At 47.6% G+C, this 21,769-nt stretch overlaps 1 protein-coding gene across 3 annotated transcripts in view; it reads left to right on the plus strand.

Annotated features, from left to right (window-relative positions):
- LOC144107834 (agrin-like) overlaps positions 1-21,769 on the plus strand; it is a 516,722-nt gene that overhangs the window by 365,364 nt on the left and 129,589 nt on the right. For all 3 annotated transcript variants that reach the window (XM_077641040.1, XM_077641041.1, XM_077641042.1), the window contains exons 5-6: positions 3,069-3,379; positions 5,768-6,172. In XM_077641040.1, the coding sequence (XP_077497166.1) occupies positions 3,069-3,379; positions 5,768-6,172 (716 nt within the window). The remainder of the gene's footprint in view (positions 1-3,068; positions 3,380-5,767; positions 6,173-21,769) is intronic.

Genomic DNA, 21,769 nt, shown 5'->3' on the forward strand with positions numbered 1-21,769 from the left:
CAGAAAGAAGACCATTTAGGGTATGTGCGGGCATATGCTTCGCATGGGACGGGAAAATAAAGTCGTAATAGAAGACGGGATCAGCCTGCGTGTCAGCAACTCGTTGCAAGGAGATCAGATCAACCTGAAGCGGAGCTAACAGATTCTGCGTGAACCTAACTTGCGGAAGCTGATAACGTGGCCAGTGATTAGTCAAAAAAAGGTGTGGTTGGGATACAAAAATTGGAATACTAACGCCTGGGGCCGGGTCAAAAGACTTGAGGAAAGTACGCACTGTTAGAAGTTGGAAGCGGGAATAGAGGTTGGGGATACGCGCTTCCAGATAAAGGACAGCGTTGGAAGCTGATTTTGGGAGCCCGAGGCATAGCCGTAGGGCACGTCTTTCCAGTAAGGCTAATGGCTGCAGCTTGTAGTTCGCGCTACCAGAGAACAAGGGGCAACCAAATTCCAGAATCGGTCTCATATAAGCCTTATAGAGCAACAGTAGCGTGTCACGACGCATGCCAAACTTTTTATTGCCAACTCGGTTCAAACGGCCCAGTGCACGTTCCCCTTTAATAACATTATTCTTAATATGGTGTCGCCAGTCCAAATTTTGGTCATAAGTAACACCTAGGTATTTAACCGACTCCACCTGCGGAATTGGAGTGGAGCGGTAGGCTAGCGAGATGTACATAGGAGCGTCGGGTGGAAATACCAGCACGAGAATAATTTCTTCTTCACCTGGTTACGCCACTAGGCACAGACATAGCCGCACAGTAGCGCCATTTACCACGAACAGTTATTGAAGGGAATTTCTTAACCAATGACCACGTTTCAAAATCATCTATGTCGACATTTCTTTACACTATTGTTTAAAAATCTGCTGTGTATGCTTATTTTCCAAAATTTTCAAACTACGTTTTTCTACTTTTTTCTTGTGTTCATTGCCTGTGTTATAACGTTGCGTTTACTTCTCTGCATCCCACCCTGCTAAAATCCCCACTGGGGATTGCAGTATCAGCAAAATAAATATATATAACAGCGAAATGTTATAAGTGCAGGGCAGTTGCATGCATGCAGTGCGTGACAGAAGTAAAACCAGAGTGATATTTTATGGCCCAACTCGCAACTGTTGCGGTTTTGTCTCACGTATTAGCTCAGACAGCTCACACACACGTACCCGCACACACACAACAGTATAAGCATTTAGCCTCCCATTCAACAGAGCCTTGAGGGCTTGTCTTGTATGTTTATTACTCAGTAATACCGCCAGATGTTGCCGACTAGAAAATACAACTCGAATTTTACAATGACATTTAGTGAGGGTGAGGACGAGGGAGGGCCAGCAAGCTTTTCGAAGTGAGGGTGAGGGCGAAGGAGGGCCGGATAACTTTTCAAAATGAGGGCGACGGTGAGGAAGGCCATTCATTCAAAAGTGAGTGTGAGGGAGGAAAAGTAACAATGGGGGCATTTGCCCACCTCTGTTTACCGGGCGGTACCCGGTTGCACTGGTGATCGAACCCCGCACCTCCCGCATGAGAGGCGGAGACTCAAACGACCAGGCCACCGCTGCGGAAGTTGCTCGATAGATATGGAAACGCATTTCTATGCCGACATTCCATATTCGCCCATTGGGGTAGATGATGCGGCTGTCTAATGGGAATTCTATCGCGGACAGCAGCTAAGTGGCGGTTTGGTGTGAGTTCATGTTCCTCTCAAGCCAGATTTCAATGCAGCTGTATCTGGTTCAATAGCTGCAGTCAAGGCCTTGGTGGTCGTAGTGGCCCGCTGTGAATGGAGATGGGACGGACGAATAATGCGACTAAATCTGCCGACGAGTAGAAATGATTGTAAACGCTAGCTAGGTTGAACACATATCATGCAGTGCAAGATTCCGCTGCTCCTTTTGGTCACGCTTGCGGGTACAGTTATACACAGTGTTCCTTTTTTTGTTATTGCGCAGAATATTACACAAATATCATTCAAAGCACTGGACCTTGAGACGATGGCTAGGCACGGATGCAATTAAAAATGCAATTCCTCTAGGCAGTCGATAATGGCTGCAACATAAGAACGTTTTACTAGTATGGTGAGGTGTACTTTGCTGGTATGGGTGTCCTTTGAGATGCCTTAGGTGTTAGGTGTGTAATGCAGGGTGGAATAACATTTCATGCTTTAGCCCTGATAAATGATACGGTTCGACGCCGGTATATATTGCGTGTTATGGGTAGATAGCGTGTCTGGTATTACAATAGCATGTCTGGTAGCCTGTCTGGTGTTACTTGAAGGTACGAAAAATATCAAGGAATTATAAGGTGTGTTTGCTTTTATAATGCTCTTCACGAAAAAGGGCAGTCTTGCAATCGCAAATTACGTGGAAGAGCAAGATGAACGCCATTGTTTCGATGCTACTATGCTCTTAAGAGGTCGGGACTTGATCCAGCAACAAATCGTGCTTTCACGTTAAAGCTCCTAGCCACGAAGGTATTTCGAGTACTTAAAGTACGAGCGCACTTGAGCTAGACATTATAATTTTATGTTATCGGTCTAAGCCCCTCCCCCTGGCAGCGACGGCCATTTTGAAGCAGCCTGAGTGTCGTCATACACTGGCAGCGTCGTCTGCTACAAAACTGAGTTCGAGCACACGGCCAGCGCGGACGAGTGCACGCGCCTACTATGTCCTTTAAAAGGAAGGACACGGGCCATTTGTTGCCTTTTTCAATCTGCAAAATGCCCCCTTCGCCCCACCGCAGCCCAAGCCTGAACAACGAAGAACTCACCCCCGTACGCTCGCTACCCGCAGTTCAGCCTGTTTAGTCGTTCAGTCGCGAGCAAGCACCTGACTGTCTGTTTATGTCGTCACGAACCGCGAGCGTGCCGGTGTTGCATGACTTCCACGCGGTTCAGAGAACTTTTAAAGATTGATTAACAAATTACTCGCTGCACGAAATGAACTCATAATTTGTCGAGTTGTTCTGAGATCGGTAGCGGATAGTCTGAGAAATGTCACAATATGGACAGTAGTGAGCGGTGCATAAGTGTTGCTTGAATAAAATACCTTACTGCGGAGGCCTGGATGGTCGCAGACCCGTGCCGCGGCGTCCACTGCCCGGCGTCCCAGGTGTGCCAGCTGGACGAGCAGCGCAACCCCATCTGCCGCTGCAACGGCGCCTGCCCCGGTGACCTGCGGCCCGTGTGCGGATCGGACGGCCGCACCTACCCCAACGAGTGCCTGCTGCGCGTCGAGGCGTGCCGCTCCCGGAGACCTCTGCGGCTGGTGTATGCGGGCGCCTGCTCGCAGGGGCTCAACCCCTGTGGGGCGCTGCAGTGCCCCTTCGAGTGCAGCATCGACCGGTTCGGGAAGGCCTCTTGCGCATGCCCGCCGCCCTGCGAACAGGTAGCGCCTGCTATCCATATCCACTTGCCCATGCCGACTGTCTCTGATGTCTGTTTAGACTCCGTTTGGTTTCCCTACGCGCTAGGGGGGTTCTGAATAGAGAAAGCTTCACCATGGGAGGGGTCCGCTAGCGGGCGTCTAAAGTAACGCAGCTGTAAAGCTAGCAGTGCATCAACGAGCCCATACAAGAAGGGGACAAATTTGGACAGTACCGGTTGCTCATTGGCAAGACGGCTATCTTGGCCTGCTGCTGAGCACAGTGGCACAGGCTGCAAAGGCCACTTAGGCGAAAGTTTTAGATTATGAGAGCAGAAAGTTGGCCTAGTTAGTTGATATGCATACTGAAGAAGTTAGCGCGGAACAACGAGGACAAGCGAGACAAAGACGAGCGCTCGTCTTTGTCTCGCTTGCCCTCGTTGTTCCCCCAGGTTGCCCGTGTGTGTATCCGGCCTCTGCGGTTTGGCTCGTAGCATTTGGAAGGGTGCGAAAAGAAAGGACGAACAAGAAGCCGCGCTTAGAAGAGGGCCGCTGAGTACCAGTCGCTTTGATGCAGTCAAAAGAAAATACATTTATAGTCAAAGCTAACATTCTGTCCGCAAGCAATTACTTTTAACGCTGTTCACCCTTTGAACGAGGTGACGCTTTAATTGTTGTTGCTCTTTGACACTCCGCTGCAAGCGGGGCTTTCTGAGACGACGCTGAACTGATATCCCACCGACCAGAGCATATTAGCAAATTAATGGTTTGCCGCTTGAAATGCAACCGAATGAGCTGCCACAGCCGATCACAGCGCAAAGAAAGAACTCCCGCCAGATGTGCACAAGTATCCCCTCATGCGTCGCAGTCTCGTTTGACAGCTACAGCCAGAGAGGAGGGCGGTATCGCCGTCTTTCACTCAGAAGAGGGAAAACGAAAATTTCGTTGCAGTTGGCCTTTAGGGTGAACGTATGGTGGTTGTCAACATCATCCGTTCACATATCGCATTTGAGGAGCGAAAAGATGCAGTAATTGCCTCACTTCTCGGTTGACACCTCAACACCCCAATCGTGCATTCATAGATTGCCCCATAACTGATTCATAGATTGCCCCATAAACATAAGATAATTTCCGGCCGAGTAAAATTAAGATCGCCTTCTGGGCACCTGAGAAGTGATCATGTATGCGTAAAATCACGAAACATTCTGGTAAAAAAGCCCCAGGGTGCACATTGTATGGCGATAGTGCGCCGTCGCATGCACTGAACGTGTCTTGTGCATCACTCCGCTGACGTGTGGGAAGAGTCACGTGGGTCAAGCTGGAAGATGCTTAAATGACAGGCGCCCTGAGCACGAGAAAAACTTTGATCGCATGGGGGATGAGCAACTTCCCATCCATTGCCGAGATTTCAACTGTAAAATATGTTACGCTACAGCAGAGATTTTTGAAGCAAACTACATCGTTGGTTCTAAAGGCACATGCGTGAGCAACCCTTCTATGCCACTTCAGGTGTGAGAGAAGGTGAAGAAATAATTATTGTCGATTTGCGCACTTAAAACAAATGAGAATTAGGTGCGCTAGCAGTTTGGTTTTCACTTCTCTTCCGGTGTTCGCATCCAATATACGGATTGCAGTTGTTCGGATAGCGAAAATGGGCTAATCTCCATAGTGCGCGATTCGTCATTCCCTACACTCACAGATCCCTTTGAGTCTTCCTACCAATCATGGCATAGTGGTGCAACAGTAAAGCTAAGCTCTTCTATGGCAGGTGCTGCCGTCGGTGGGACTTGGGCTGCGACCCAGGTTGCTCTTCCCGAGCAGCCTCTCACAATTGATTGCGCGGCCGCCTCACACGGTGGGCAAATTGCTAAGTATATATACCTGGGCAGGTTGCCCACCAGCCGGGTGGCAGGTGAGCAGCCTGCCACGAAACAGAATTCTGGCGGACAGACAACACACAGACAATGGCTAAATGCGGGGAATGGCTATTACGATAGGCACTAACACACCGCATCATACGTCGTAATTTATTGCATTGTGTAAATACAGACACGCCTCAAAAGTAAAGCTTAGTTGTCGGTTAGCGCCGTGTCTGTGCTTCGTTTCGAGCAGTCCACGCCTTTGCGATATTTTTTTTCAAAGAATGAGAAAACAACTCGGCAACAAGAAAAACAACTCACCAGCAAGCTCAATGTAAAAGCAAGCTTGCGAACAGCACTGCTCGCATCACATCCTATGATTGCCTGTCCACTGTTTTTAATTAGGAGGACGCTCGTCACCTCTCTCTTTCTCCCCCCTGTGCCTTATTTCTTCAGCGCTATGTCGCACCACCACGGAAGCAGGGCTCGACCAAACATTCTCTCGTTTTCAACGCTCCGAGAGGCCCATTACAATGTCGCGGGCTGGTCCCAGGTTCTGCGGCCCGTGTGCGGCTCGGACGGAAAGAGTTACGACTCGGCATGCCACCTGCGCCGCGAGGCGTGCTTAGCAGGCGACGGCGACCTGCGCGTGTCGTACGCTGGCCCGTGCGATGCGGCCGCGCCCTGCCATGGCTACCGGTGTCCGCCTGGCGCCTTCTGCGCGCCAGACAGCGCCGGCCAGCCATCGTGCCACTGCCCGCCCTGCTCGGAGGAGTTTGAGCCTGTGTGCGGATCAGACGGCATCTCCTACCCCAACGAGTGCAAGCTCCGCCGCGAGACCTGCCAGCGGAGCACGGCGCCGGGCGGATCAGCACTGCCCCCCGTCGCCGTGGCACACCCGGGCCTCTGCTCGGACCCCTGCGATGGACGACAGTGCCCCTTCTACGGAGTCTGTGAGGTAAGTGCTACCACGAGGTGTGGGCGTCTAAACGCGAATTAGCTATATGGGAGTCGTCCTCTACCTTTCAGAGTAGGGCATTCTAGCCTACCACGGAACACTTACGGTTACCAACGGAAAGAAATTCCCTCTTCAAAGCATGCGAAATTTTAGCACCTACTGTGATCTTAACCGCTTTTTCTACCTCCACTATTTGTTAACCCGAAGACCTTGCATAGTGGTGGTTCAACAGCGCAAACACACACAGACCAAGTAACAGACTGGACACACAAACCTGGCCTGTGTGTATTTGCGCTGCTGAACCACCACTATGCATCAACACCAACTAGCCCAACTTGCAGCTCTTCGGAAGACCTTCGATGCTGCGTTTATAAGCTTCCTCCCATTGCTAATTGCATCAAGTTATATTCTTTACGATGGGAATATACCTTCGTTTCTAAAAGTAAGCATTGTTTATATTTATCGATCGGAATCTACCCCGAGACTTGGGCAGCACACCCTACCTCCAAAAGGGAGAGGACATCTCACTCCCTCTCTACTCCCACATTGGCTAATTCGTGTTTAGAGTGTACCGGTCTTACGACACGCGCTGGAGCAGGAACAATGGTAAGGCTCTACAATGGGACGAGCATGTTTTACAGTCATCCTGCGACCTCTCCTGACCGAGCGTAACTGCGTACCTCCCCACCACGCATGACTGTTGTTTTCCTGTGGCGCAATGGATGACGCGTCTGACTACGCGTGACTGTCCCCTGCACGTCCCTCCCTTTGTTCTCTTCGGATGGGAACGTGACCCCACCTCAAGCACCGTGTATGATCTGCAGGGTAGGCGCGACAGCTAACAGGAAAAGTACCACTCACGCAGCTATAATAATATTTTTATTGCCCCATCATATTGTCACATATAGGAACTAGGACCTCTCAAAGCCACGAGGAGGCTTGCAGGACTAGGCCCGTCGGCATCGGTGAGCCAAGAGTAAAGGCAATAAAAATCTCAGCATAAGTGCACAGCCTGATACAGATTCTAAATTAAAAAACACTGTTCAAATTCCCCCCACCCCCGCGGCGGCTCAGTGGTTAGAGCGCTCGGCTACTAATCCGGCTACTAAAACGCTAAGGCGCCCGTGTGCTGCACGATGTCAGTGCACGTTAAATATTCCCAGGTGGTCGAAATTATTCCGGAGTCCTCCCTACGGCACCTCTTTCTTCCTTTCTTCTTTCACTCCCTCCTTTATCCCATCCCTTGCGGCGCGGTTCAGGTGTCCGCCGATATATGAGACAGATTCTGCGCCATATCCTTCCCCCAAAACCAATTATTATTATTATGGTCAAATCACATGCTTCCTGCATCATTTGGCGTTAAAACTTTACAGATTTAACATCCACTCTAAGGTCCCTTTAGAACTAGATGATGATGATTGTGAATGCTTATGGCTCAAGGGCATGTGCTGCCAAAGAACGCCATGGCACAAGGTATTTTTGGTTGCTCAAGGTGGACTCAAAGACCCATTTCCCAAGCACTTCACCCTGAACAAGACGAGCACCAGGCCAGGGGAAGCTTGTACCCATTGTACCACCGGTGGGTATCCTGCGGCACTGGGGATCGAAGCCCGCACCTCCCGCATGCGAAGCGCATGCTCAACTACTAGGCCACCACTGCGGTCCAGAACTAGCTGAGAATACATGATCAGAAAGTCTATTCAATATTGTAGGGACATCACACATCGTCTTGCTTTGCCGTATCGTATTGAGCACCTAGGAATCGTGTGGCGTTGACCTTTACGCACATGTCTGGCAGGAATTCGTTTAGACTTGAATTCGGGATTCTAGGATTGCCAGAGAACATCTGTTTGTTTATATACACTTTCAAAGGACGGAAAAGACCAGAAATAATACGTTTTAGTTGAGGGGGAAAGGAATGCTCATAGGGAGTACTTTTCAACACGCTTTTGTGAAGACCATCTACGCAATCATGCCACTTTTGCGAACAGTGCGCACTGTTATGGCAGTCTGTAGCACTGCATGCAAGTACATGCATAATTGTCTTTTTTACCGTTAAAGGAAAGGCAAGACTTAACTGTAAACAGTAACCATGCAGCGTTACGTAGTCTTGCTAAAAATGTATTTCGTGTGACGGCCACAAGAGATCAGTACCGAAGTAAACCCCCAGATATTTTATGCCATAGACACTTTCAAGTTTAGTGCAAAGGCAATCTTTATCGTTGTGGCGGTGCAAAAAATAGCTTTACGCAATACTCTTGTCTTCAATGGGTCTTCTGTTGCTTTACCGAAAGTCCATCCAAAGAAACCCAGTTCAATGCACTATAGTCATTTTCTTCCAGTAAAGCAACCGCATTTTTGCAACAAATGTGTTTCGTAAGTAAAACCGTACCTTTGGCGTACTGAAAGACCAAGGAAGTTGTTACTGCTAACGCTAAGTCATTTGTAGATAGAGTGGAAAGTAATGGCGATCGAATGGACCCCTGAGGAGCACCAGCTTTCAAAATCTTACGGCTGCTAACGGCTGTCCTCTTATTAAGGGCTACGACTTGTGAGCGACCTTGTCAACAATTTCTCAAAAGGCCATGAAATAGTCCACTAAATCCAAGCAGATATAAGTTTTGTGAAAATATTTCAAGGTTTTTCGTGTCAAAAGCCTTGGCGATATCTAGAAACAGGCAATAGGCGAATAGACTGTGATCAAATGCTGCATGCAATTCATCTGCAAATTATTCTAGAAGTGAAAGCGTTCCACCGCATTCAGTGAATCCGAACTGTCGGTCAGACAGAATAAAATTTTTCTGGGGGCGTCCGCTCTTACCACTCGCATTCGTACGTTTCATCTCCGTGCGAGATTTCAATATGGCGTTCGGTCATGTGATCAAATTGCTGGAGCATCTCGAAAAATGCTACCCACATCACGCGACCGCGCACGCGCAGTCGGTGGGTCGCCACGGCGATCGGTTTGCCCCTTTTGTAGCGTTCCGCTATATATGAACCGTCTGAGCGGGTGCCGAGACTGGTGCTACTTGGGGTCGCCATAGGGGGGCTTTGGCAGCTAGATTAAACGGCCGTTTCGCGGAATGAACAACCGTTATCCTTACGACTCTGTAGCCGATGCGGAGTTTGAGATTTTGAGGGAGCGTTCACAAACCTTCCGTTCTAGCGAAAAATTGCATCCATAATTGCGGCATTAGGCCAGATATTATTACGTCTTCGTTTTTTACGGATGACCCCCTTCGAGGTTTGTTAAAACATCTTTAATTGTTGGCAGAACAAAGAATAAACTAAATGAGGGGTTAGGCCTATATAACGCCGCCGCAATCGAAGTCTCATTCCATGCTAAAATCAGAAAATCAACAGCAAAAATAAAAAGGAATGAGAAAGAGCCTGTACCTGCGGAACAAAAACAGGCTAAAACCAATCAAACATAAATGAAGAGGGCTAAAATTAGCCAAAAAATTCAATTCGAAATAAAAAGCCACTTGGAAAAATAAAGTTGGGCGCGGTAACAATGTGTCCTAAGGGCTCAGTGATCACAGAGGGGCGAAGAAGTCCTCGCAAAGCAGATTTATTGAATGATGAAGATATTTTTCATAGCAATGGAGGTGTCAAAAGAAGGGGAGGGAAAACGGAAAAGAAAGGGGAATGTATAGTGTAATAAAAGAACAGGAAAACGACAGAAATTATGAGGATGAGTGAAATGGGTAAATGGTAGTGAGTGAATAAATGTGATGGTGCGATGGCCTTGAATACTTGAACTACAATGGAAGTCTTGAGGCCCAGATGACATAGTTGACGTCGATGAACGGTGCTGGAGACTACAAGAAAAAAACAGAGGAGAAAAGAAGAAAAGGAAAGAGAAGAAAAAGGGAAGAAATGACCTGTATCCTTTCTAGAGAGGTAATAAAGGAGTTAGGACTGATTACCCAAATGTAGAAAAGTTAAATTTGTCGGCATGGTGAATATAACTATAGTTCGGGGTTGTGAAACTGCAAGCAGTCAAAAAGGGAAGGAGTGATAATGAGCTTGAAAATCGAAATTGGTGCGATTTTATGCTGAGAAGAATAATGAATTTTTGTGGTTGATATAGGAAATTGGATGTGTTGGAATGCAAGAAAATGGTGGATACAATTTGGAATACATGCAGATGATAAAGATATATGAAATGTAATGTGTGATTGGAAGTACTCAGCCTGGGGTGGGGCGGACGCTGGGCGTGTCCATCTCGTTGGTCCAGAATGACCCCACCCTGTTCTTAATTAAGCGCGGATTAAACTGATGATAGATGTAATTCGTAAAAGGAAAGCGCAGTTTATTGGGGAATCTAACCAAGAGCGCCAGTGGGCAGTTGGAGCCTGGTTGGGTTGTGGCTTTCGGAGACTTGCGACAATATGTTGTGTAAGTGGACAGTCTGTGAACAGGTCGTGAGGAACGTCTCCCTCCGGATGACCACGTGTACAATGTGGTGATGATGTGAAACCAAAGCGGTGAAAGTAAGCCGGAAGCCTGCCGTGTCCGTTGAAAAGTGAGACGAGGGGTTTAGGCGGAGGGAAGTTTGGGGGTAAATTGAGGACATCAGCCACCCAAGAAAAGATTCCGGTGCCCTCATTATTTTCTCTCCACCAGACTGCCTACTGCGCATGGGCGACCGTACGGAGGACGCAACGGACAGTGTCCCTCGAACTAGCAGAGAAGCGTAGCCTAAGGAATGTGCCGCAACGGCGACGTAATGATCGGCCAAACATTGTGTAAAGACCGCTGAAGGATTGCGGTTTAGAGAACGTATGCCTATGTGATCTAGGCAAGAATGACTACCGCCCAGCACTTCCTCTCGAGACGGTGCTTTGATAACATATTCTAGGCCAGAAGCTGAAATATCGGCTAGGTAATCTGTCACAAAAGTTTTTGTGTGGCATAATGCATGATGTTGAAGTCACCTACGACGCAAAATCAGTTCATTGTTCTATTCGCGTGCAAGAATATTTCCAATTCCAGTAGGAAACGACCCATGCTGTCTCATGGTGGCCGGCAGATTGCCAGCTGCATTATTGATGTTAGCTTGCAGAAAATTTCCAAAGCTAGGCATTCTGCAACTGCAAATGATATATCAGCTCTAGATATAGTTCTTATATGGTATATATAGGTCTACATATATCAGACGTTACGCGCGTAAAAACAGCAATTCTGCCCCCTCTGCGTGAAGAATGAGCCGCGAATTTTGGTTGGCAACCATTAAGGTAAACAAATCTCTGCAAGAATCTTGAACATTTACTTGTGATTAGGACCCCCGGAAAACCTGGATATGAACATCTGAGAATTCAATCCCTTTTCTTGATAGAGAAATCGAAGGCGAGCTAACACAGTTGTCAGCCTTCTTTGAGATGAAGAACGCCTCGAAAAATTCTCTTTCGGTTTTTAATTTCGCTCTTGAAAAGAAATTTATTTTTCTAGATAAGGATGACAGTTGTTGGTATCGCATTTCCTACAGTGCAGCGGAAGATTGCTGCCCGTGCGGGTGCGTAGGGACCACCTGTGCTCCAGAGCACGCTCATTAAAGCATCAGCCTGTTTGGCCTACACGAAAGAGGAATCTCAAGGTCCGCAGGAAAGAGGAATCTCGTAGATTACTTCTGAAATGCACTTATTGAACTTGTTCTGGTGGTTCTTCCTGCAAGTGGTGGGTACTTTTTTTGTTCTGGTCAGTAAAGGACACACTTTTTTAGGTTTGCATGGCGCCGAAAAAACAACGCGGATCCCGTACCTCTCCGCAACCTTCTTAATGTTGTGTGAAAGACAATGAAAATATGGCATGGCAAATGGTGGCTTGGTTTCTGAGCATTCTCCCTTCTTATCGGAAGAGTTTAGCTTTTGAAGCTGGCTTTCGCAATTGCTGAGGTTTAGGAATTGGGGGTAGCCAGCTGAAAGAAGGCGTCCGACTTGACCTTTAAAACTGGACGACATGGTGTGTCCACAGGACTTCTGTAAGGCAGCTAGACAGCTAGACATAATAATGCCACGTTTCAATAGCCTGGAGTGAGCACTCTGAAAAGGCAGCAGACTTTTGTTTGACCGTGGGCTATATGACCAGCACACATGGTCATCGGTCAAGTGTCAATTTGGGTCTAAAAACTGGATGCGGTTATCTCTTCTCAATTCATGAGTAAAAAGCAAACCCTACCTCTCACAGGAGAAGGCGTTAAGAATGTTAGTGACAGCACTGCCAAGGTCATAATTAAAATGCTTCTCTAAGATCACTAGAAACTCGTCGACATAACGAAACACACGTAACACAGGTTGCTTAAAAAGCTCTTTTTCTAAACGGCTGTCTAAAAATGCCATGAAAATGTCACACAGCACAGTAGCGACAGCGGAACCAATGAAAAATTCCTGACTTCTGATCATAAAAGTGATCGTCATAAAAAGTGGCTGTGGAACCGAGATAAAACTGTAAAAGCCCTAAAAAATGCTCTGTAGAAATGCCAACAGTATTGTGGACAGCTACTTCGCCATGCTCTTCAATGTTTTCCCTAACAGCAGAAGTCCTGTTCCCACACCATGTCACCTAGTTTTCATGGTTTTTTCGCAGCGAACTCGCATCATGAAATGCCAGTCATGGATGCCCATGTGCAAGAGACAATGCCTGAGCTAACAATTACATACAACGGTGTGTTAAACCTGCTGAATAACGTAAAGGTGTCTTCGGCAAGCGGGCCCGAAGATGTTCCCGGTAATGTCTTGAAGGTCTGTGCTGAAATCATTGCTCATTACTTAGTTATTCTATACTCGAAATCGTTAGATACAGGAATAATACCCCAGCAATGGAAAAACGCTAACGTGGTGCCCATTCATAAGGGTGGTCCTAAAAACATAGTTGCTAATTACAGGCCGATTTCGCTTACAAGTATTAGTTGCAAAACGCTTGAACACATAATATATAGCGCGTTGATGAAGCATTTGGAACAAAATGAATTTTTCACTCAAGCTCAGCATGGTTTCAGATCAGGTTACTCGTGTACGACGCAGCTCTTAGAATTTAGCCATGATATTTTTTCATCATTTGACAAGGGTCTACAAACGGATTGCATTTTTTTAGATTTCAAGAAAGCGTTTGATTTGGTACATCATGATTTGCTGCTGTATAAATTATCTTTGATCAAGATTCCAACTTCCCTTCTAAACTGGCTTCAATGTTACCTGCAGGGACGCAAACAACGTGTATTGATTAATGGGTCCCAGTCTGATTATGTTCCTGTATCTTCGGGGGTACCGCAGGGTTCTGTTTTAGGACCTCTGCTGTTTCTAGTTTATATTAATGACATTTCTAAATATATGACCTGTAAAATACGTTTATATGCTGACGATTGTGTTATCTACCATGTTATTAACAGTTCTTCAGATTCTTGTCATTTGCAGTGCAACTTGGACCGCATACAGCAATGGTGTTTGAAGTGGCAGATGTTTCTGAACCCAATAAAATGTCAGTTTATTTCTTTCACGCGCAAGCATCACCCTTTCTTGGCTGAATACAAACTAGATTCTACCCGACTTTCTAGAGTTACTCACTATAAATACCTCGGCGTTTACTTTTCGTCTAATCTCACCTGGAATGAGCACGTCGAGCACGTTTCTGCTAAAGCTTATGGCATGCTAAATTTTCTAAGAAGAAATTTTAAAATGGCACCACTAAAAGTTAAAGAGCTTCTATATTTCACCTATGTTCGGCCAATATTGGAGTATGCTTGTGTTGTTTGGCACCCCCCTACTTTAAATTTAACAGACATGCTTGAGCGTATTCAGAACTTTTCCGCTCGGTTTGTCTCAAGTAATTATGATTTTAACAGGAGTGTTACTAACATTAAACTAACGCTGGGTTGGGAGCTGTTACGGAAACGCCGTACCAACTCCCGGTTAGAAATGCTGTACAGAATCTTTCACCGAAAAATAAAAATAGATAAAGAAAATTATTTGCTTCCACCGCATTTCAGGTCAAACAGACTTGACCATGGGTGGAAGAGTAGAGAAGTTAAATGCAAAACTAACACTTATCAAAACGCATTTTTCCCATCTATCATTCATGACTGGAATCGCCTGCCCCATGAAATTGTTGAGTGCCGTTCCGAGTCTATGTTCCGCGCGTTACTGTCGGATGTATTAGTGCGCAGTTGGCTTTCTTTTGGCTTTTTTAATCACGCGGTCTTCGTTCTTGTTGGTCCAGCATCATTTGGTCAGTTGGCTTTTTTTTTTTCCGTCATGTCTTTTTGTCGTTTCATATTTCATTCATTTTGTATTTGCTGTGTCATGCCTTGTTGTGTTGCTTTTTTTTCTTCCTCTTTTTTTTCTGGCCTATTCTTCTGTTATGTATCCTCATCCCCCCTGCAATAATGCCTTCGGGCGCTGCAGGTATTTCCAATAAATAAATAAATAAACGCCTTCCTTCAGCTGGCTGACCCCATTTTCTAATCCTCAGCACTTGCAAAAGCCAGCTTCAAAGGCTAAACACTTCCGATAGGAAGGGACAAAGCTCAGAAACCAAGCCACCATTTGTCAAGCCATATTTCCATTGTCTTCCACACAAAATTGAGAAGGTTGCGGAGAGGTACGGGGTCCGCGTTGTTTTTCGGCGCTATGCAAACTGAAAAAAGTGTGTCCTTTACTGACCAGAACCAAAAAAGAACCCACCACTTGCAGGAAGAACAACCAGAACAAGTTCACTCAGTGCATTTCAAAAGTAATCTACGAGATTCCTCTTTCGTGCGGACGGACCTACGTAGGCCAAACTGGGCGACGTTTTAATGAGCATGCTCTGGAGCACAGGCGGTCCCTACGCACAGGCATGGGCAGCAATCTTCCGTTGCACTGTAGGAAATGCGATACCAACAACTGTCATCCTTATCTAGAAAAAAACGAATTTGCTTTCAAGAGCGAAATCAAAAACCGAAAGAGAAGTTATCGAGGCGTTCTTCATCTCAAAGAAGTGTGACAACTGTGTTAGCTCGCCTTCGATTTCTCTATAAAGAAAAGATATTGAATTCTTAGCTGGTCATATCCGGGCTTTCCGATGGTGCTAATCACATGTGGCTCTTGATACTGTCGTCGCCCTGGGCTAGCTGTTCCTTTTGTGCTGCGCATGTATCTTGTTCGTCGTGCTGTTTGCCTTTATAAGCGCCCTGTTTTCGAATAAAAAAATCAGTTGAAAGTTCAGCGCTTTGTGTGTGCTTTGTGTGCGTCTCTCCTTGTCCCGTCAACTTCGCGCAGTTTTCTATTCGCATCAACTATGAACCGACTAGCACAGCTTTGTCCTACTTCAGGATACTTAAGTTAGCCATAGAGTTCTACACAAATCTATACACTAGCCAATGTAATCAGAACGTTAATGACAGAGACAGTGGCACACAGCAATGCGTCTGCCGGCCTAGTAACGAACGATGAAGTAAAGAAAGCCTTAGGAGCAATGCAAAGGGAAAAAACAGCTGATGAGGATCAGGTAACAGCAGATCTGTTGAAGGATGGAGCCGAGATTGTGCTAGAAAAACTAGCCACACTGTATACGCAATGCTTTGTGATCTCTACCGTACCGAAACCTTGGAAGAACGCAAACATTATCTGAATTCATAAGAAAGGAGAGCGAATGACTTGAAATTTTACAGACCGATCAGCTTGCGTTGCCTGTCCGTTGCCTACAATGATTTTACTAAGGAAATCGCTAACTGAGTCAGGGCAACCACAGGCTTTTATCAACCAAATGGCCAAGCGGCTTTCATAATGGATGTTCCGCAATAGATCATATTCACACTACCGATCAGGTGATAGAGAAAGGCGCAGAATATAGCCAACCTCTATATATAGCCTTCATTGATTACGAGAAAGCATATGACTCAGTGGAAACCTCAGGAATCATAACGCATTGCGGAATCAGGGTGTAGGAGAGCCTTATTTCAAAAAAATTATATATATATATATATATATATATATATATATATATATATATATATATATATATATATATATATATATATATATATGAACTGCACAGCAACCATAACCCTCGATAAAGTCAGCAATAACGTTCCAATAAGAAAGGGCGTCAGGTAAGGAGACACGCTCTCGCTGATGCTATTCACCGCCTGTTTACAAGAGGTATTACGAGGCCTAAATTGGGAACAGTTGGAGATAGCAGTTATTGGAGAATACCTAAATAATATGCAAGTCACTGACGACATTGCCTTGCTGGTGCCTTGCTGAGTCACTCAGGAGGTGAGCTGCAAAACATGATCAATGAGTGAGACAGGCATAGCATAAAGGTGGGTCTAAAAATTAACACGGAGAAAACCAAAGTACGTTAACCAGTCTAGCAAGGGAACAGCAGTTCACAGTTGACAGCGAGGTGCTGGAAGTGGTAAAGGAATACGCTTACTTAGGGCAGGTAATGACAGCTGATCCGGATCATGCGAGAGAAATAACTAGAAGGATACGAATAGGGTGGAGCGCATATGGCACGTTCGCTGAGATCACGAATGGCAGTTTGCCAAAAGCCCTCAAGAATAAAGTGTACAACAGATGCATTTTACCGGTGCTCACTTACGAGGCAGAAGCGTGGAGGGTAACGAAAAGGACAGCGCAGAGAGCTATGGACAGAAAAATGATAGGTGTAACGTTAAGAGACCGGAACCGCCGAAGGAAAAACGCGGGTTAATGACATAGTTAAACTCAAGTAATTGTCTCCCGGCTCTCACCCCCCGTGCTCGCCTCGGAGGGGCCACGGTCTGTTGAGCTGCGACTCGACTACTGTGTTCTTCGCCGTCACTCGCCGTGCTCTTGAAAGGGTCCGGCGGTCTATTGGGCTGTGCCTGCTGGCACCTTGGAGGAAAGCGGGGACTGGCAGATTTACCTCGTTTATTGCAACTCCCTAGTCCCCCCGCCCCTGCCCCCGCCCCCAAAAACTTCATTAAGTAACATTCCAAAGTAAAGCACACTAATCACACACACACGCCCTGCAGCGGAGCGCTACGTTCCCCCTCTTCTGTTTCCCCTCGCCCTTGGAGCGGGCCAACAATCTCTATTCTATGCACTCTCTCCGGGTTCACCACGTCGCCGCAAACGCTGCTTAGTCACGTGGTCGGCTGCACGTGCACCGGCAAGCTCCGCGTGACTCCAGGGCTCCAAGAACTCGGGGTCGTCGCCCCAACGCCCTTAACCGCCGCCGCTGATCCGGAGCGTTACCGTCAGCGCTCGGCGCGTCACAGTGGCGCCTGTTACCACCGAGTCGCGAGCTGGTCCGGCCACAGAAAACCACTGTGGAATGTCTCTCCTGACTAACCTCAATCTCGTAGACGAGGAGAGGCCCACAGGATGAGTCGGGCTCCTGTTTATCACGGGGTCAGCGGGGTTGCTAAATGCCGTGAATTCGTCGATGGCTGATGGTGCGTTAAGGAGCCCAACAGAAGACATCCTAGTCGAAATCAAGAGGAATAAATGGCCTTGGGCAGAGCATCTATTGTGAAGGCAAGATAACCGCTGGTCCTTAAGGGTAACGCAGAGGATTCCAAGAGAACGCAAACGTAGCAGGGGGCAGCCGAAGGTTAGGTGGGCGGATCAGATTAAGAAGTTTGCGAGCATATGGTGGGCGTAGATTGCAAAGAACATGGTAAATAGGAGGTAAATGGGAGAGGCCTTTGCCCTGCCATGGGCGTTGTTGAAGGTGGGGATCGGGGTCGCTTCTCGACACAACCTCGGTCAAGATGACGTCCGCTCCGTCCAGGACAGGAGTGCCGCTGAGTGAAGGATTCGTTAGTGGAGGAAGAAGACTTGGTTTATTTTACATATTTACAAGCTTTTGAGTTCTGAAGTGAGCTGCTTCAACTGCATCTGCAGTCCAGTTTTATACACTGCGTCTTCCCTAGATTCCCCAGGTAGGGGACGCCCTCGCCGTGGTGGGTGTGGACAAAACTTGCGCTATCACACACAAACAGACACCTCCGCACACATGGACACGCCCCTGGCATAAGTTGAGCCCGAGGGAGAGGGGTGTGCGGCCAGGACCCCGTCGGGCTGGCAGGAGACGTCGGGTGGTCGGCCCGCTCTCCGCCGGTCGGTGAACTTCGAGGAAACCGAGGCGCAGCCCCGTCGGGAGATAATCCCCAGTGGTTCTGCCATTAGCGATGGCCGGCGAAGCATGCAGACAAGCCACTGTGGCAATCCGTTCCCACGCTGGCGCTGTGCCCGTGAGGCCAGTGGTAGTCGGGTCGGTGGAGATGTCGGGGAAAATCGGAAGACAGCCGGAACCACTTCGCGGCCGGTGACAGCGACTCCTTAAAGGGATTTTCGCAGAACCCTGCTCCCCGCTTTTCCCACGCAGCAACGACCGGGCGAGCGCTGTAAATCCATACCGCAGACACATGGCGAGAGATTTTGTCTTGGTGGCAATCCTCGAGACATGCTGGCGCCAATCCTAATACCAGCTGGCGGCCATTCCTAATAACTCCTCCGCGGCCAGGAAAATCTCGTTCGGCCAGTGGTAGCAATCCCTTGCCGATGAGAGATGGGCTGGTCTTGGAAATGGGATGACCGGTTATCTTCTGCCAGCACCAAAACAACCCCCAAACTTCTCACAATGGCAAACAGCGGCCGGTTCGGCCCCAGCAACAAGGCTCCACACGACGCTAAAGCACCCAGTCTGTGCCCCTGATCCACCAGGCTTATCCCAACAGATAAGGTAATAACAACAAATTTCAACTCCGAGTGGTTCCGCCATCTAAGTCAACGTATCATGGATATTTGGGCAACAACAAAGTCAAAACCGTGCTTGAAATGGATCGGAGTAGACAACTAAATTAAAAAAAACTACATAGGTTCGCTAGTAATATACACACACACACATACACACTCATAAAATCTGGAGGACCTTTCTCACCTTAAGCAGTCCTGAATAGCCTGCTTAACCCATCGGCATTGCCATTCATTTTCCTTTTCTTATACCTCACAGTGAAGTTCTATTCCTGAAGGATGAGACTCCACCGTAGCAAGACTCCGTTCCTTTGAGACATCTGCCTCAGCCACGTGAGTGGGCAGTGATCCGTCTCAAAAACGAATTTTGATCCGTATAGGTAGCATGACAGTCTTTGTGCTGCCCAGACTAAGCATGCGCATTCTTTTTCTGAGGCGCTTTAAGCTTCCTTCCTTAGCGTCAGTTTCCGGCTTGCGTACAGGATGGGATGCTCTTCGTTGTCTTTTCCGACCTGACTCAATACAACGCCCATCCCCCTATCACTCGCATCGCATTGAACTACAAACTCTTTTGTGTGAAATGAGTACTTTCTTGAGCTCTTGAAAGGCGCTCTCCTTTGCTTCATCCCAAAAAACCCTTTCGGGCTCTCCCTTTCGTAGCGCATCTGTCAATGGACTCGCTCGTTGAGAATAGCGAGGAATGTACCTCTGATAATACCCAACAAGCCCCAGAAAAGAGCGGATGTCTTTCTTTGTTTGAGGCGTTGGAAAGTCCGCTATGGGCTTAATTTTAAGTTCCGAAGGCTGCCTAGTTCCACGACCTACAATGTGTCCCAGGTAGGTCACTTGTGAACAACAAAAGTTACACCTTTCAGACTTCAGTGTGAGCCCGGCGTCCCGCAACCTTGCCAACACGCTTCTCAGATGCGCGATATGCTCCTCCCAGCTGTTCAAACAAATGGCTATGTCGCCCAAGTAGGGGACTGCATAGCTCTGCATGTCTTTAAGTACAATATCCATTAATTTGGAGAAACTATACGGTGCGTTCTTGAGGCCGAAGCTTAAAACTAGAGGTCTGAATGTCCCAATGGGTGAAATGAAGGGGGCATAGCGGCTCGAGGTGTCTGAGAGAGGAACCTTCCAATATCCCCTCACCAGATCTAACGTAGAGATGAACTGTGCCCCACTTACCCGCTCCACTCTCTCTTCAATATTGGGAATCGGATAGAGCTGGTCTCTGGTGATTGCATTGAGTTTTCGATAGTCCATGCATGGACGAGGCTCATTACCTGGCACTTCGACGAGAATTATAGGGTAAGTGTAATCTCTTTCAGTTGGTTCGATTACCCCGATTTTGAGCATTCGCTTTATCTCCGTCTCCAAGATCTGCCGTTGACGTGGTGACACTCGATAAGCTTTTGACCTGATTGGTTCGGAGGAGGTCAGCTCGATCTCGTGAGTCATCAGGTCAGTTTTCCCTGGCCGACTGCTATACATCGCTTGAATTCCCCAAAAAGACCCCTAAATTCATCTACCTGTTCCTCTTTCAGAACATCAGCCCTCGCAGAGCGCGTAAGAATGTCCTGCACGCTGCAATCCGCATCGCGGTCTGTTGCTAACTCAGGTAGATCAGCCTGTACTTCCTCGGGTGCGTTTAACATCATATTTACCACCTCCTCCCTGCCTACATAAGGTTTCATCAAATTGCAGTGGTAGATGGTAACCTCATTTCTCTTGCCGGGTTTTTTCAGGACGTAGTTTGTTTCTGACAGCCTGTGCTGAACTTCCACCGGACCCTCCCACTGCACTTCCATTTTGTTTGTGGTTTCCCGACTCGTTGACATGCGTCACACGACTTCACGTACCGCTCCACGTCTTTGAAGCACCCTGGCCAGTAGTACTCCATTAAAAGTCGCTCTTTCGTTTTCTTGATCCCCAAGTGTCCCGACCAGCTGTTGCCATGACGCAATCTCAGAAGGTCCGCCCGTTATTTTTCCGGAATCACCAGCTGATCAAACGTCTTGCCTTTGCGATCTCTGTAGTGCCTGTACAGCAGTCCGCCTTTTCCGAGTATCATGATGTTACGCCTCGCCATGCCCTTTTCCGCGGTAGCATGCAGGCGCCTCAAACTAGGGTCATTCTTTTGCTCTGCTTTCAGCATATCCTTGTCTATTTCCAATAGCCGCTCAAAACTGCGCGAAGTCGGGGCCAATATTGACGCTCCGACGGGCTCTTTTTCCTGCGGTTCGCTTGGCGCCGCAGCTGCGTCGATGTCGCCTGATCTAGCGACAACCTCGACCCCTTGTTCAGCCACTAGGTTTGGCTCCATGATTTCAGGTTCTGCTCCGATTTCTGCTTCTCCCTGTCCCAGGTCCTGTGTTAACTGAGCGGCGAGCTGGCGGTTTTTAGAGCACGTTTGTGCCTGCACTTTTCCTTTTCCAAAGATCTGCCCTCGATCACGCAACAGCCGGTCAGACCGGTTAGAGAACAGCTAAGGATATTCCAGCGGAACTGTTTTCGAGATGGCTGCCTCCGTCACCAGTTTTCCAAACGGACCTGAAATTTCAACCCTTGCCATAGGTAAGCAAACACTGTGCTCCTCCAACGCCTGTTTAATCCACGTTACTCCTCCCGTGAAATCCTCAGACGAAACATAGGAGGGGTGCACTACATCCATCGTAGCCGCACTGTCCCTGAGCACCTTACAAGGCTTGCCATTTACCTCTAACTCATGAAGGTAGAGGCGAAGCATTTCTAGGTTTTCATCACTACCGTTTACGTACGAGAACACCAATCGCTGGTTTCTACATCTTGCAGCGATGTGCCCTGTTTCTTGGCAGTTATAACACCGCAACGGTTGCCTGGCCTCGAA

This window comes from Amblyomma americanum, chromosome 10 (assembly GCF_052857255.1).
Source record: "Amblyomma americanum isolate KBUSLIRL-KWMA chromosome 10, ASM5285725v1, whole genome shotgun sequence".
Lineage (NCBI taxonomy): Eukaryota > Metazoa > Arthropoda > Arachnida > Ixodida > Ixodidae > Amblyomma > Amblyomma americanum.